Here is a 16,886-nt window from a genome sequence, read left to right as displayed (position 1 = left end):
AATTTCATATTATCTCCTTTATAAATAAATTATGTTTCCTTAGTTTGTTAATAGAGAGTAAAAAAGGGTGGCTCATTTAAACTTAGAATAATAAACAATGAAATGAAAAAGTTAGTAGGAAACTAAGCAAAGCCTGAGGGATCTAGACAAACAATCATGTTAAAAACACTTTTGAAAAAAATAAATGAAGAGAGAAACAGTCATGATAGAAACTAATACCCAATTCTTTTAATATATATTTTTTCTAAGGTGATCACTGGACTTCTTGTGACAATTTGTATTTCAGTAAAATAAAAGGGGAGGTGATCATTGCTGATTAACAGATACATTGTTATTAGAAAAAAAAATCAAATATAAAAAAATTCCAAAGTTTCCTGCCCTCACAGAAACCTAAGACATAAATCAGAGTTTTTTGTGCCCCATTATATTATCTCGGCAATTCAATTGGGGCCTCAGTAGGATAATGTAGCATTTGGGGGAAAATATGCAAACCAAGAGACCAGCCCCAGAGGCCAAGATGGAGAAGATCTCCACAGCCACCATGGACTTCCCTTTGGAGCTCAGGTAGGTGGGCAGGAAAGTGATCCAAACACTGCAAAAGACCAGCATGCTAAAAGTAATGAATTTGGCTTCATTAAAGCTATCAGGCAATTTCCTAGCCAGAAAGGCTATAATAAAACTCACAAAGGCCAGAAAACCCAGGTAGGCTAGGACCGTATAAAACATTGAAACTGAGCCTTCCTGACATTCCAAGATGATCTCTCCTTCCAAGGAGTGGAAGTCCAAGTTGAGAAATGGGGGAGAGATTATGAGCCAGAGGGCACAAAGAACTGCTTGGACCATGGGACAGGCTAAGATAATGGAATTGGTCAGTGGTTTTCTTAAGAATTTCCTAGCCCTGTTTCCTGGTTTGGTGGCCATGAAGGCCAGAACCACCATGACAGTTTTTGCCAACACAGAGGAAACCGCAAGAGAAAACTGAATGGCAAAGGCAGCTTGTCGGAATAGACAAGTGAGCTTCCTTGGTTGACCAATGAAGAGGAAGGAGCAGAGGAAGCAGAGCAGGAGAGAGACCAGGAGGATATAGGTGAGACTTCGATTGTTGGCCTTGACTATCGGTGTATCATGATGTTTACGGAAAACCATCAGTACTGCAGATGTGATCAGAGAAAGGAAAAGAGCTAGAGAAGCCAAAGTGTAACCCAGGGTCTCTGGATAGCTGAGGAAGTGGATCTTCTTGGCAATGCATTGGTCCTTCTCCTTGTTGGGATACTTGTCTTCTGGGCAGGGGTCACACTGGGCTGCATCTGAAATTAAGAATTTGTATGTAAGGGTTTCAGGGGCATCTGTCATGATCATTATCCCTTTCCAAGGATTAACATGATTGTACAATTTATGCTCTGGCCAATTCACAAATGATGTTGGTAGAGATATAGTATGCATGATGCATCAAATAGGAGAAATCATGCTACATTTAGAATGATTCTGGGGAATGGTAAGCCACAGAATAGAATCTTTTCAGTTCCAACTGGCCATCTCCAGTCACTTCTAACGTGAAAATTATAACTTATCAACAACTTTTAAATGATCAAAACAACCTAAAAACAAAACAGGACCTTAGAATAGCTGAATTAGAATTGGATTGGGGGCATTACCTCCAAGTACAAACATGATAAAAGAAAGACATATCTCAATTTGTTTTTCAAATTGTATAAGAATTGGACAAAATTGTATTTGTCCTGGAAGAAAAAATAACATTGAAACTATCTAATTTTCAACTGCAAATTAAATTGGAGGAAGAAGTTGTGAAATGGAATATGATCATATGGGCACAAAACTTTGGGTATGCAATCAATTTGGCAGAATGGGAAAAAATGGGAAATAAATTATAGATTGATTTTAGTAGAATCGTATAAGGAGAATATTTATAAAAAGTTCTCCCGCTAGCTCCTACCTCCGGCAGGATTGGCAAAGATTTTTCCAAGAGTGTCCTCGAAATGTTGGAAATGCAAAAAGGAGAAAGGACCTACTATCACTTGTGGTGGACATGCCCCCAAATCAAAGTATTCTGTAACAAAATTAGGAACTGATCAACCTTTCTGACTGTCTGGAAGAGAGTGACACCTGCTGGTGGAAAGAAACCTGACAAGCTCATTAGTAAAGCCCAGGAGGCAGCAGGGAAGGGGATGGAGATTTAGAGGTCACCTCTAAATGGGACCTCCAGTCTTCTTGAAACCTGAGGACAGTGAGCCAGATGACACCCCTTTTTAAGTCCATCCTGTGCATCCTTCTATCTCCCAATTACATTGTGGGACCCATCATCTGGGCCCAGGGGAAAATGTTAGCCCTTTTGGAATCAGGTTGAACCCATTGCATAATTGGCCCAGAGATGGGGGAGAAGATGTTACTAAAGCTCCAGCCTATGGAAGAACCTATTGCCTTTTGCCAGTTGACTGGGGGGAAGCCAGGTAGATATGAAACTGAGCCCATAGAGATGAGAATTGGGGCTCATCAAGAGTCTATAAGCTTTATTGTGGGCCCAGGAATGGATAAGCTCGTAATAGGGTTGCCCTGGTTGAGAAAATGGAACCTGGATGTCAATTGGAGCAGAGGAGTAGTGAGCATTCCCCATGACAAAGGAGGGGCCCCATGGACTGATGGAAGGGGCTACCCAGTATAGGTGGCTGTGGAGGAGGAATGGATAGCTGGGGAAGAAAAGATACCAAAGGAATAAGATGGAGTGGATGTGGGTTTTGCCTCCCAAGGACAATCCCATCTGTCCGTCCATCACCCTGGGGGGGAATTATTGACCCCCTCGGAGAGGGTCCGCAACTTGGGCATCCCCCTCGATCCACAGCTCACATTAGAGAACCATCTTTCAGCTGTGGCGAGGGGGGGCGTTTGCCCATGTTCGCCTGGTGCACCAGTTGGACCGGGAGTCACTGCTCACAGTTACTCATGCCTGCATCACCTCGAGGTTCGACTACTGTAACGCTCTCTACATGGGGCTACCTTTGAAAAGAGTTCAGAAACTTCAGATCGTGCAGAATGCAGCTGTGAGAGCAGTCATGGGCTTCCCAAGTATGCCCATGTTACACCAACACTCCGCAGTCTGCATTGGTTGCTGATCAATTTCCGGTCACAATTCAAAGTGTTGGTTATGACCTATAAAGCCCTTCATGGCATCGGACCAGAATATCTCCGAGACCGCCTTCTGCTGCACGAATCCCAGCGACCTATTAGGTCCCACAGAGTGGTCCTTCTCCGAGTCCCGTCAACTAAACAATGTCATTTGGCGGGCCCCAGGGGAAGAGCCTTCTCTGTGGCAGCCCCGACTCTCTGGAACCAGCTCCCCCCAGAGATTAGAACTGCCCCTACCCTCCTTGCCTTTTGTAAACTCCTTAAAACCCACCTTTGTCATCAGGCATGGGGGAATTGAGATATTTCCCCCGGGCCTATACAATTTATGTATGGTATGTTTGTATGTATGTCTGCTTAATAATGGTTTTTTTTAATGTTTTAAATTGTAAATTATTAGATTTGTTATGAACTGTTTTATTGTGTTGTGAGCCGCCCCGAGTCTACGGAGAGGAGCGGCATACAAATAAATAAATAAATAAATAATAATAATAATAATAATAATAATAATAATAATAATAATAATAATAATAATAATAATATTGGAACTTGAAGGAGGCTTTCGGTGAGAAGGCTTCGGATAAGCTGCCACCTCCTCCAAGGAAATTTTATGAAATATGGGAAAAATAGTATAGCTGGTTAAAACAAAATTAAAAATTAAAGGTTTTGTCATGAAACACAAATGATCTAATGTGAATCCATAAATGTTTGCATTCTCTTCCCAAGAACAACCAAAGAATTAGATGTATGGGTAATAAACGATATGGATATGAAAAATATAGCATGAAACTAAATAATTGTATAGATAGGTTTAGATAAATTTTAATGAAAGTTAAAAGAAACCAAATAATATTGTAATCCAAAATTAAATATAGAACTACTTTGAAAAAGCTGTAAAAGTGAGTAATCATCCGTGTTTGTTTTGATATATGTATCTTTGTTATAATTGTTTTTTGTTTGTCTTGTCTGTTTTGTTGTCCTTTTGGAAAACTTAATAAAGACTATTTTTAAAAAAAGAAAGAAAAGGCCATCTCGAGCCACTGCTAACTTGTTACTGCTGTGGCTTTCAGTGTGAGAGAGATTGCAACCTTTCCCCCCCACTTCTAAATGGAACCCCAAGAAGATGGATAGATTTCTCAGCCAGGAAGCCTGTATGTTATGTGTGCACGCTGTTTGTTGGCTTTCCTCTGGCTCTGACGAGAGGGCTAGTTATAGTTATAGTTAGTTATAGTTTATTAGACTTGTATGCCACCCCTCTCCGGAGACTCGGGGCGGCTCACAAGAGATAGGATGAAATGCATCATCTAGACTGAGATAGGATGAAATGCATCATCAGTCATGAGTCCTTTCACACCCACAAGCGATCTAAGTCCAGCACATCTTCAATCTAACCCCCACAGCTTCAACCTTCAACCATCTACCGTGGGCCTCACTCCATTCCTAAGAGGTCCGTAAAATGGGCAAGCATAAGTGCATCAATGTGGCTACCATCCCTCTCCTACTATCTCCATTTATTTGTACTCATTTCATTGTTCAGGTCCATGTTTTTACCTCTATCTGTTATCTTGCACATGTTTGACAAACTAAATACAAATAAATACAAATTCCATTGACCCCCTATCCACCACCAATTCACTTTGACCGTTAGTAGTTCAGATTCTCGAATGGAACTTAATATTAAATATTAAAATAGCCCTTTATATTCATTTGAACTGCCTGAATTTCCTGATTTCATCCTGCTTGACAGGGTTAGGGTTAGGGAGATGGAAAATGCTGACTGAAGGACAGCTTAAATTAAGTGAGCGAAAGCTTGACTCTCATATGCCACTCTTTTAGAAATTTGACAGATGGTTTTCCTGATGGGATGTTGTTAGTACATTGGTACTCACCTGTTTTGGGGGTTGCCATGTATTAAACTACCAATGATAGTCTGTGTAAAGATGTCATATGTCTTTAAGAGCTATGACTGATTTGGCCATTAGAGGGGGTGAGTACCTTTCACTGTGGAGGGAGTTATCTTTGAAAGTAGCTGTGTGCGGGTTGTACTCTGTTGTTGATATTTGTATATATTTGTAAATAATAATTTGTTAAATACTAAGTCTGTGTATTTACTGGCTAGCCCACATAATTACACCACTGCTGTGTGTATGTCAATGGTTTCACACCGGCTGGACTGAGATATACTAACAGATGTGACAATAAGTAAGACTAGTAGTTGTGCTATATAGTATACCCTAAAACTAGCCTGCATCCAATTATTGAGGAGCAGATAAATAGCTTGTTGGGGCAGGAGAGCTCAGGTCCGTAAATTGTATGAATACTCTGATGTAGTGTATTCCCAACAAAAATGACAAAATTAATGTACAGTGGAACCCCGACATAAGAGCTGCTCTACTTAAGAGCAACTCGAGATAAGAGCTGGGAGGGGAGATATATTTTTGTTCTACTTACAAGCCCAAATTCGAGATACAAGCGCCAAGGAGCTGTCTCCTGAAGCCAAACGCTAACTTCCGCGTTCGGCTTCAGGAGACAGCTGCGAAGCGGCGCACGTGTTTTAAAAGGTTGCAGCCGGCCTGGGGGGCTCGGGGGGGTGCTTGCAGCTTTCTTTCTTGCTCTTTTTCTTTCCCTCTTTTACCTTCCCTTCCTCTATTTCTTCTTTTCTTTCTCCTTCCCACCTTCCTCCCTCCCTCCCTTCACTCATTCCTCTCTTACTCTCCCCTTTCATAAGTTTCCTTGCTTCCTTCCTCTGTTCCTGTCCCTTCCCCCTTTCTTTCTTTCTTGCTTTCTTTCTTTCTTTCTTGCTCTTTTTCTTTCTCTCTTTTACCTTCCCTTCCTCTATTTCTTCTTTTCTTTCTCCTTCCCACCTTCTTCCCTCCCTCCCTCCCTCCCTTCACTCATTCCTCTCTTACTCTCCCCTTTCATAAGTTTCCTTGCTTCCTTCCTCTGTTCCTGTCCCTTCCCTCTTTCCTTCCTTCCTTCCCACCCTCCGTCCATTCATTCACCCATTCCTCTCTTGATCGCTTAAAGCCGGTCCCTGGTGCAAAAAGGGTTGGGGACCTCTGTCCTACAGGATTGGGTGGCAGAGAAGTTGAACATATGTAAATTTAAAAGTTTAAGAAAGTTTACAAGTTAAGTGAAAGAAACTTCATTATTCATTTATATGTACATGTACATTTCTTCATTAAAAACATGTCTTTCTGCATAATTTAGACTAACTTTGTGAGTTTTTTGAGGGCTGGAACCAATTAAAATTATTTACATTAATTCCTATGGGGAAAAGTCGTTCGAGATAAGAGCTGCTCGACTTAAGAGCCCAGGTCCGGAACGAATTAAACTCGTATCTCAAGGTACCACTGTATTCATTTACTCAATGACTTCCTACACCAGGGGTTGGCAATCCGTGGCTCTGGAGTCACATGCAGCTCTCTGGGTTTTCTGGTTTAGCTTCCTGTACTATTACTAGCTGGCCTCATGCTCCCCTTCCTTACCTGGCCTTAGAAGATAAGGGCAACAGCGTGAATGGAGAAGCGGTTCTGGCTGATTCTCTGGTGCTGGTTTAGAAACACAGCCACCTCTATTGAGGCTTCCTTTGGGTTACCCTCTTCCCAGTGAAGGGCGACCAAATTTTTTACTACTACACTATGGGCGTGGCTTATGCAGGATGCCCTGCATTTTCTTTCAACATGTTTCAATGCAAATTGGGTGCTCTGGAGTGGAGCTCCATTTTTGCAACCCCACTGTGTCCATCACTCCCCCCCCATCCGGGCAGCAGCCCAACCCTGCTTCTCCCCCTCTTGCAACTCCATGACTGGTTGTGGCAGGGCCAGTCGTATGCACATGCACGGAGAGACAATCAAGCAATCACCAAGCACAGCAAAAGGTCCCTCAGAGGACAAGTGGGGGTGGCGGAGGTTGAGCAATGGGTAGCTGTGTGCTTCCGGAGGGTCTTTGGATACAGCTTCTTTTCTGCTGTAAGTGTCTGACCATTGCCTTGCCATGTCCCATCCCGTCCTCCTGTAGCTCTTCAACCGAGCACAAAGTCTGCCTCCAATCTAGTGACCCTCCTCCCCCGCCTCCTCTCATGTGGGGTGGCGGTGGCATGGTAATGTGATGGCCAGATCCTTAGGGCAGGAGAGAAGCAGCTTGGTGGCTCCCTTATTCCATTCCATATTTGCATGTAAGACAGCCTTCGCTTCCAGCCGCTTTGGGCTGGAGGTCACGCCCTCCACATTTGGCTGAAAAACAGCAGGGAAATGGGACAGGAAAGGATGGACATGGCAAGGAAATGGCTGGATCCTTAGGGTAGGAGAGAACTGGCATCCAAGGACCCTCCAGGCAGGCAGTCATCATCTGCTCTCTCTGTGTGCCTTTGCACCTTGAGGAAGGTCTCCCCACCTATGCCCCAACTACAGAGGGAGTTTCGAGAAAGGCCAGAGGTTCACCCTAAGAGAAGCTGGGGATGTCGATCATTCCTCAGCACACACAGAGAGAAGGAGAAAGAGAGGGATAAAGAAAGAGAGAGATGAGGGAGGGAGAGAGATGAGGGAGGGAGAGAAAGAAAGAGGAGAGGGAGGAGAGAAAAAAAAAGACAGATAATTTTTTCTCATAGAAAACAGACCCCACAAAACTTAAGTAGGAGTAGGTGGAGGGGTCATGTAACTTGGTGGGGGTGACATCAAGTTGGCCACACCCACCCAGGTTTGTGGCTCTGGGTGTTTTGTTTTCTCTGGGAAACGGGTCCAAATGGGTCTTTGATTTTTAAGGTTGCCGACCACTGTCCTAAACTCTGGAATATCTGCGTATGAAAAGTGCTCTACCTGTCTGATTTGAGATGGTTCCTTCTGGACATGGGGCACATTGGTAGCAGCAAATGAGCTTGCCCTCTGGAACCCATCTCCTCTCTCCTGCATGGCACCTCTTATTGCCACACCTGGCAAAGGGCGCCTTCTAAAAGAGAAAAGAAAAGTGTTTTGAGGTGGCCTGTGCAATGAAGATCCTACATTTATTCATTTCCATATTCCTCTTTTCCTGTTGAGAATGTTATCATAACAAATAGTTCACCAAGATGTAACAGGAATTATGAAAAGCTTCTGGGATAATCAGGCAAATGATACTAGTAACTCACCAATGGATGCTACCATTTGAACCTTAAACCCCGGAGTGCAAAGGAAGGTTTGCTACACTGTGCTACAACTTTTCTAAAACAAAGAATGATGAAGATCCACCTGAACAGGAACGGTCCATGGAAATATCTGCCTGATCTAATAACATCCTGGTTTCAAGCAGAACTTCTTCTTATTCCCACCCATTATTGAACATTTCACAAATTAGACTACAAATTTGTTAACCTCAAATGCAAGCAATTCACTGAACTCCAAAACTCTTTTCTGTATCTATATATCTGTTTTCACCTTAGAACAGGTGTTCTAGCTATGCTGGCTAGAGAATTCTGGGTGTTTGAAGTCCACAAATCTTAAAGTTGCCAAGTTTGAGGACTTCAGGGTGTTCAACATCTGTAGGAAAGAGTGATTCTTTTCTTGAATTTACAATACTTCCTTTCATCTCACCTTTGAGGCCCATATGATCCCAGCAGAGTTAATGGTGAAATCCTGGTTTCGGGCAACCCTGGGATCCTTTTGCCCAACTTTCACAGGGACTAAAGATTTATTGGGGTGGACAACCCAGTTGATGATATCATAACGAGCAGTTCTCAGACCAATTTTTGAGAAGGAAACTTCATCTCCAGCACTGTTGTTAAAGTGGACATTTCTCAACTTTGCAAGAATCTAAAACAAAGAAATCTTCAGAAATTGGAGCAATTAATGAACAGCAGAAGTCAGATATCATAGCTTCTATCATTTTTGGGACAGCTATCATCTTTCAAGACAAGTGTACATCTGGAAAACAACCGTTGCTCCCTTGGTTTGAGATAAGAGCAACCAGGAGAAATATTAAACATTTGACTCAATTGTCAACAATACAAAATATTCCTTTTACTAGATATTTGTATTTTGGCTCCCAAAACTCCAGTTTTAAATAAATGATAGACTGGAGATTTTAAATAAGAGATTGGACAACTTTTGCCTGAAATGGTATATTGCTTACTGCTTGAATAGGGGATTAAATTAGAAGACCTTCAAGGTCCTGTCCAATTCTGTTATTTTGTTAAGCAGCTAAAAGCATAAGAAAGAGAAAACTAAACCTATGAAGTGGGATACTAATCCAAAGAAACATAAAATATAGTATGTGACTCTGATTTTAAATGTTTAGTTTTTAAGATAATTAAAAGATAATTTTTAAATTAATTATGCTATTAATTGGCTTAGAAATGTTTTATTTATACTATCTTTTTACCAAAATGTTATAGGCCACCCCGAGTCCACAGAGAGGGGCGGCATATAAGTCCAATAAATAAATAAAATAAATAAATAAAAATAAGATGGAAATGAATTGAGCTGAGTATCTTTTTACATGTTGGATTCAGGCTACATGCTGAGGGAAACTGAGGAGGTTCTACAGATGTGCCCATTAGGACTTCAACTTTCCTATTGAAGCCTCTAGCATGTTGTACAAATGCAACCAGATTATCATCTTGTTCCGAGATGACACCTTCTTCTTGATCACCTCCTGATATTCAGGGAATAGTTGAAGATGTTTCAGGACCATATACTGTTCTGCCTGTCCTCAAGCCACCCAAGAACAAAATAATTAATCAAACACACACACACACAAACTTGTAAAAATCAAACAAGGATTGTTCTTTACATTCAGAAAACTGCAAACCATGGAGTTTCAGAGCAATTGTTAGTTTAACAGTTCAATAGGTCAGAGTTAATTACTGCAGTCAGTGCAGGAGCCTTTCATGAGCCTTTTACGACTGTCAGAAATAACTCACAAATTGAATGGCAAAATGTCCAGAAATCCACAGCAAACACCAAACCACAAGTCATCAAACTTTCTTCAATGCTAAATTATAGACTCCTACACAAATCACTCCAACCCTCCCCTTTTTCAAGATTGCAGCAGCGTCATTAAGTCTTATCACCTGTGACCTATAATTTGTTTCTGCGATTGCGCAGCTGCTCTTGTCTTCCCAGCATTCTCCACACTTGAGAATTCAGAATGTTCATTAACTCTTCCCCATCTTATTCAGATGAACATCTGGTTGGAGATCTGACTGACTCGGTTTCCCTCTCTGTCTCGCCAGTCCCTTCCTGCTCCATTTCTCTCCCTGTCTCTGCTTCTCTTTCACTGTCTGAATCATCCTCCAGCCAGACTGGTCTTCTGTAAACAGATGGCTCCCACTTCTCTGTGTCAAAATCCGCAGCAACAGGAGCTGGCCTGAAGCCAATGACAATATATACTATATAGGTGACTTTTCTTTTGCCCCCTCTTTCAAACAATATTTAATTAATATTGTTTTTAACCAATTACTGGTTTAATCTCTTCAGAGATGCCATGATATGATATCCCTTCATGTTATTTAAAGACATGCATATGAGAAGCTTCCCCTCTATTGATCTGTGGACTGGATAAAATGCCACAGAAATTACCTGCCATGGCTCCACATTCGTGATCCTCTTTCCAGTCTTCAGCATAGCTGGTCGTGCTCCTGATCCATAAATTGCATGCAATGCATGTGCCACTGAATAAATGGCATTGTAGATACTATAACTTTCATCTGTCATGCTCATTTCAAAAATTAAATCTGGAATATCTTGTAAATTCTCTTTTCCTGTACATTTTTCTTTTCCTTTTGGAAGGACCTTGCCTGGTTTGGGGATATAGCAGTCAAAGAGTTTTTCCCACCAATTCAAGAGAAAGATGTCCCCCTTTTTGATCAACTGGTCTAAAGAAAGGAGGAAGTGGCTGAATTCTGAAACATCACCAGCGTGGTCCCTAAACTGCAAAGCCCCATGCAAGACCTTTACACCTTGAAAAATGTCTCCAACCACAGTAAATTTCCAATGAGATGTTAGGATCCAAACATTTTGAAGTTGTACCATTCCATAGTTTACACAAACATTCAGAGCTGTCAAAAAATTTGCAATATCAGTGGAATCTCCAAACAGAATAGTTACTTCAGCTTTAAACAAAATGTTGAACATTAATTTATCTATTAAATGAATAAACGTATCAGATTTTAATTTTTCAATGAAGGCCAAACAGATCTCCTTCTCCTTCAGAATTGGTATTAGACATGAGATGAGATGTCCTACACTGTCATCTTCAGAGGTTACAAGCCCAACCCAGTTCCACTGAAAATACAGGAGCAGCTGAACTAAACCCACACACTCAGGAAAGTCACTGGGATTAATCCGGAAGAAGGAAGGATAAACTGGTCTGTATTCCGGAGGAAACTCAAAGCCAACACCGAGCTGGAGAAAGAGAGAAAATATTGGCATGATTTGGGGGATTACATTGCATTGCATTACATCTGATTTATTTTGATTAAAATGAGCTTATGCTTCTTCCCTACCTAGGAACATATTTTCTATAGTTGTGGCATGTTAGAAGCTCACGGAAGAAATTGTTAACCTGACACAGGTAATAAATTGCAATGAAATGGTGGCTAAATTTTTATGAAATTCAGAAATTAATTCATCTTGGCAAATACACTATTTCAGTGTTATTTTATTATCTGTCTGTTTGGAGTTATATATAACTCCAATATATGTATGTATGTATGTATGTATGTATGTATGTATGTATGTATATATGTATGTATAATATATGTGTGTGTGTGTGTGTGTATGTACATATATATCTACATATATATATATGTATAAATCTACATATATATATATATATATATATATATATATATATATATATATATATATATATATTGTTCTGAGTTCGGGTTTTGCCCTGTGTAATATTTTGCATGTCTATGCGACGTTTCGGCAAAATCACATTCACCATCATCAGGCTGAAGTTCCAATCTTTGTGTTGTTGTAAAATGGAATGTTAGCAACTGTCATTTCTTCCTAGTATATAGTGTGGGGGTGGAGATTTGTTTTGAATGTAGCAAATAGATTGGGTGATTATGTTTCAGTGATCTGATTGGTTGGTGTAATCATAATTATTAGAAGGAATGACATGGAGATTTTTATGAAGTGTTTTGTTTAAGGCTGATTTCCAAATATAAAATTCTAAAATCATAATAATTAGACCTTACCAACCACTGCCTGACCAATACATACCGTATTTTTCGCTCCATAAGACGCAGTTTTTTTCCTCCCAAAGTAGGATGAAAAATCAGCCACGTCTTATGGAGCGAAGATGCAGGCAGGGAGGGGGGGGAGGCGCTGGAGCAGAGGGGGGGCGGCGATATACTCATCTGGAGACCGCCGCCTCTGTCGCCGCCTCTCCTCTTCCCAACCCCGAAGAGAGCCGCACCTTTCGGCCTCGGGAAGTGCTGGGCCGGGGGACGCCTCCACCCCGCAGGTTTAGGAGGCGGAGCAGCACCGGAGGAGCGTTGGCGGTTCCGAGCCTTTGGGAAGGCTACGGGAATCGCTTCAGGAGGCGGGGAGGTCTCGAAGACACAAAACCCAGCCAGTCGCTCGCAGCCGGCCGCCGCCTGTGCAAAGTTTGGCTGCGAACTCGGCTGGCTAGCTGCTGCCTGGCCCCCTCCCTCCCCGAGGAGGATCTCCCTTCGCACCACCAGCGGCGCTCCCCCCGCCAGCCAGCCAAGCCCCGCGCCCGCCGGAGCCGGCTCCTCGCTCTCCCCCCGCTGCCCGCCGCGTTTGCAGTAGGTGGGGAGGATTGGGCGGCCCGCCAAGGCCAGGAGGGACGCCGCTGCCCCCCCTCCCTCTCTCCGCCCGCTGCTGCGCCTCCTGCTGAGCCCCCTCGGCCCCGCGCGGCGCCTGTCAGAGGAAGCTGCCCTGTCCCGGCCAGGATCCGGGGGCGAGGTCGTCGGGGTTTGAGGGGCCCTAAACCGCCCACAGCAGAAAAACAGAAAAAATAAGGGAGAGAGAAAGAGAGAGAAAGAAAGGAAGAGGAGAGATAGAAAGGGGGAGAGATAGAGAAGGAGAGAGAGAAAGAGAGAGATACAAAGAGAGTGAGTGAGAGAAGGAGAGATAAGAAAGAGAAAGAAAGAGAAGAACAGAGAGAAAGAAATAGAGGGACAGAGAAAGGGAGAGGAGAGATAGAAAGGGGGAGAGAGAAAGAGGGAGAGATAGAGAAGGAGAGAGAGAAAGAGAGATATCCAAAGAGAGTGAGTGAGAGAAGGAGAGATAAGAGAGAGAAAGAAAGAGGGAAAGAGAGAAAGAAAGAGAGGGACAGAGAGAAAGAAAGAGGGACAGAGAGAAAGAAAGAGAGAGACAGAGAGAAGGAAAGAGAGGGACAGAGAGAAAGAAAGAGAGGGACAGAGAGAAAGAAAGAGAGGGACAGAGAGAAGGAAAGAGAGGGACAGAGAGAAAGAAAGAGAGGGACAGAGAAAGGGAGAGAGAGAAAGAGAAAGAAAGGTAGAGAGAAAGAGGGAGAAATAGAAAGAAAGAGAGAGGGGGGCTTGTTTGTATATTTTCCCAATTCCCCTAGGGCAGTGTTATTGTAATAAATATTTTAGCCTACTTTTTGGCTCAAAATATTTTTTTTCTATTTTCCTCCTCTAAAAACTAGGTGCGTCTTATCAGCAGGTGCGTCTTATAGAGCGAAAAATACGGTACTTCATCTATAATGAACAAAGATATAAACAGATAGAGGGAGCCCCCATGGGATCACCTCTATCACCTGTCATAGCCAACCTCTATATGGAATATTTCGAAAATAATGCATTAGAGCAAGCCAAATACAAACCCAAACTTTGGGTGAGATATGTTGATGATACCTTTGTAATTTGGCCACATGGTAAAGAAAAACTAGACAATTTCCTCACACATCTCAACAGCCTACACCCCAAAATACAGTTTACTATGGAAACAGAAATCAATGATCAACTTCCCTTTCTAGATGTACTGGTCTATAAAAAACCCAATGGCAGCCTAGGACATACTATCTACCAAAAGAAAACCCATACCAACCGTTATCTAAATGCACACTCACACCACCACCCCGCACAAATCACCTCAGTGGCCAAAACTCTCATCACCAGAACCAAACGCTTAGCTGACCATGAGCACTTAAAAACTGAATTGAACAAACTCAAAGATGTATTAATTTCTAATGGATTCAAAGAGAAAACAATAACAAACCTAATCAAAAAGAGACACCCCCCAAAAAACAAGATCAAGAACAGGACAATGGCACCACCATCCTTCCTTACATCAAAGGCACCATGGATAAAATTAGTAAAATTCTGCACAAACATAACATCAAAACTTCATTTTGCACTAACCAAAAAATATCTAATATCCTAAGGAGCCCCAAAGATAAAATCCAATTGGAATACCAAGGAATCTATGAAATCCCTTGCAAAACATGTGCAGCCACATACATTGGACAAACTAACCGAAGAGTGAGCCAACGCATAGCAGAACATGTGAATGCAGTCAAAAAAGAAGAAAAGACCTCCTCCCTTGTCCAGCACATTAAAAAAACAGGGCACGAAATTGACTTTGAAAAAACTAAATTACTCCACAAAACAGAGAATTTATATAGAAGAATTTCTCTAGAAGCTATAGAAATTGAGAGGAGACCCCTTTGCATAAATAAAAGAGATGACACGTCCCGCCTACCAGAAATTTGGAAACCAGCCTTAAACAAAAAAAAACCCACTTCATAATAATCAGCATGTCAATCCTTCTAATTATTATGATTTTAGAATTTTATATTTGGAAATCAGCCTTAAACAAAACACTTCATAAAAATCTCCATGTCATTCCTTCTAATAATTATGATTACACCAACCAATCAGATCACTGAAACATAATCACCCAATCTATTTGCTACATTCAAAACAAATCTCCACCCCCACACTATATACTAGGAAGAAATGACAGTTGCTAACATTCCATTTTACAACAACACAAAGATTGGAACTTCAGCCTGATGATGGTGAATGTGATTTCGCCGAAACGTCGCATAGACATGCAAAATATTACACAGGGCAAAACCCGAACTCAGAACAATCTACATACATATACCCGTGAAAATTTACGAAAACAAATATCTTACCTCTACGGGGAGGACACTTTCCTACTGACTAGGACCTATGAAAAACTTGAAGTCAGAAAAGCCTCCATCTTATGTGATCTCACATTCCTACGCAACTGCAGGGACAAAAAAATAATTCCCAAATACTTCCAACTAAAATTCCACCCAAAAACCCCAACCATTGAGAGGATCCTAAAAAGAACTGAATTAGCCCTAATCAGAAATGAACTCCACAAAAAAAGATTCATACTTGATGAAATCAACAAAAGTCTACTCTCTCTTCACCTTAAAATCAGCAACCAAATACACCCTATACTCTGGGATAAATTCAAACAAATATCAATCTGGAGAGCAGAAACAGAAACCCAATACAAGACAGACACACATAATAAGAAACTCCAAATACTAGAGGTACAGCAAAAACCCAGCCCTCCACAACAACTTATGACCAAAACAGTTCATAACATATCAGACAGGATACTCACCACTACAGAAACCAATATTCTTTCAAAAGGATTTAATTTTGCAATAACCCCAAAACGCATACCAACTGAAAACATCATATGTGGAATTGAAACAACTTTAAATAAAATCAACCCAGATACTGCTAACAAAATCAGACTTAAAGTCACTAATATTCTCTGCTCTAGTAAACCTCCTAAAAGCAACATACAACAGGAAGAAAGAGATGCACTTATCAATCTGAAGAAAAACCAGGAAATAATAATCCTCCCAGCCGATAAAGGAAACTCCACAATAGTGATGAACACAGCAGACTACAAAGAAAAAATGACAACTCTACTACAAAACCCGGCCTACAAACTCCTAAGCACAGATCCTACCACCTACCTAGAAAAAACCACCAAATCTAAAATCAAGGCCTCTCCCATCAGCGAAGAAATCCAGCAAAAAATCATCCCCAGAGAAAAATCTTCCATATGTCCAAAACTCTATGGCCTTCCAAAAATACACAAGGAAGGAATACCTCTCAGGCCAATAGTCAGTTCTATAGGCTCCCCTCTACAAAACCTTGCCAAATTTTTAGCCAAATACCTTCAACCATATACAGAAACTATTACCTCATATGTTCAAAATTCATTCCACTTTATACAAATAATTAAAAAACAAAACCTACAACCCGATGACCTACTTGTAAGTTTTGATGTTGTGTCCCTGTTCACACAAATACCTATTAAAGAAGCCTTGACAGCTATCCAGGACAAACACAAACCCCCCAAATATATCCTAGACCTTACCAACCACTGCCTGACCAATACATACTTCATCTATAATGAACAAAGATATAAACAGATAGAGGGAGCCCCCATGGGATCACCTCTATCACCTGTCATAGCCAACCTCTATATGGAATATTTCGAAAATAATGCATTAGAGCAAGCCAAATACAAACCCAAACTTTGGCTGAGATATGTTGATGATACCTTTGTAATTTGGCCACATGGTAAAGAAAAACTAGACAATTTCCTCACACATCTCAACAGCCTACACCCCAAAATACAGTTTACTATGGAAACAGAAATCAATGATCAACTTCCCTTTCTAGATGTACTGGTCTATAAAAAACCCAATGGCAGCCTAGGACATACTATCTACCAAAAGAAAACCCATACCAACCGTTATCTAAATGCACA

General features: G+C 41.4%; 1 protein-coding gene across 1 annotated transcript in view; it reads right to left on the bottom strand.

Moving 5' to 3' along the window:
- Window positions 1-402: 402 nt before the first annotated feature.
- LOC139173929 (vomeronasal type-2 receptor 26-like) overlaps window positions 403-16,886 on the bottom strand; it is a 28,267-nt gene continuing 11,783 nt past the window's right edge. Inside the window, exons 3-6 of the mRNA XM_070764287.1 lie at window positions 10,692-11,516; window positions 8,706-8,924; window positions 7,956-8,085; window positions 403-1,307 (exon numbers count right to left, since the gene is read on the bottom strand). Coding sequence (XP_070620388.1) covers window positions 403-1,307; window positions 7,956-8,085; window positions 8,706-8,924; window positions 10,692-11,516 — 2,079 coding nt within the window. The remainder of the gene's footprint in view (window positions 1,308-7,955; window positions 8,086-8,705; window positions 8,925-10,691; window positions 11,517-16,886) is intronic.

The sequence above is a fragment of the Erythrolamprus reginae genome, chromosome 1 (genome assembly GCF_031021105.1).
Source record: "Erythrolamprus reginae isolate rEryReg1 chromosome 1, rEryReg1.hap1, whole genome shotgun sequence".
Classification (NCBI taxonomy): Eukaryota; Metazoa; Chordata; class Lepidosauria; order Squamata; family Dipsadidae; genus Erythrolamprus; species Erythrolamprus reginae.
This window is presented reverse-complemented; position numbering and strand designations above follow the sequence as displayed.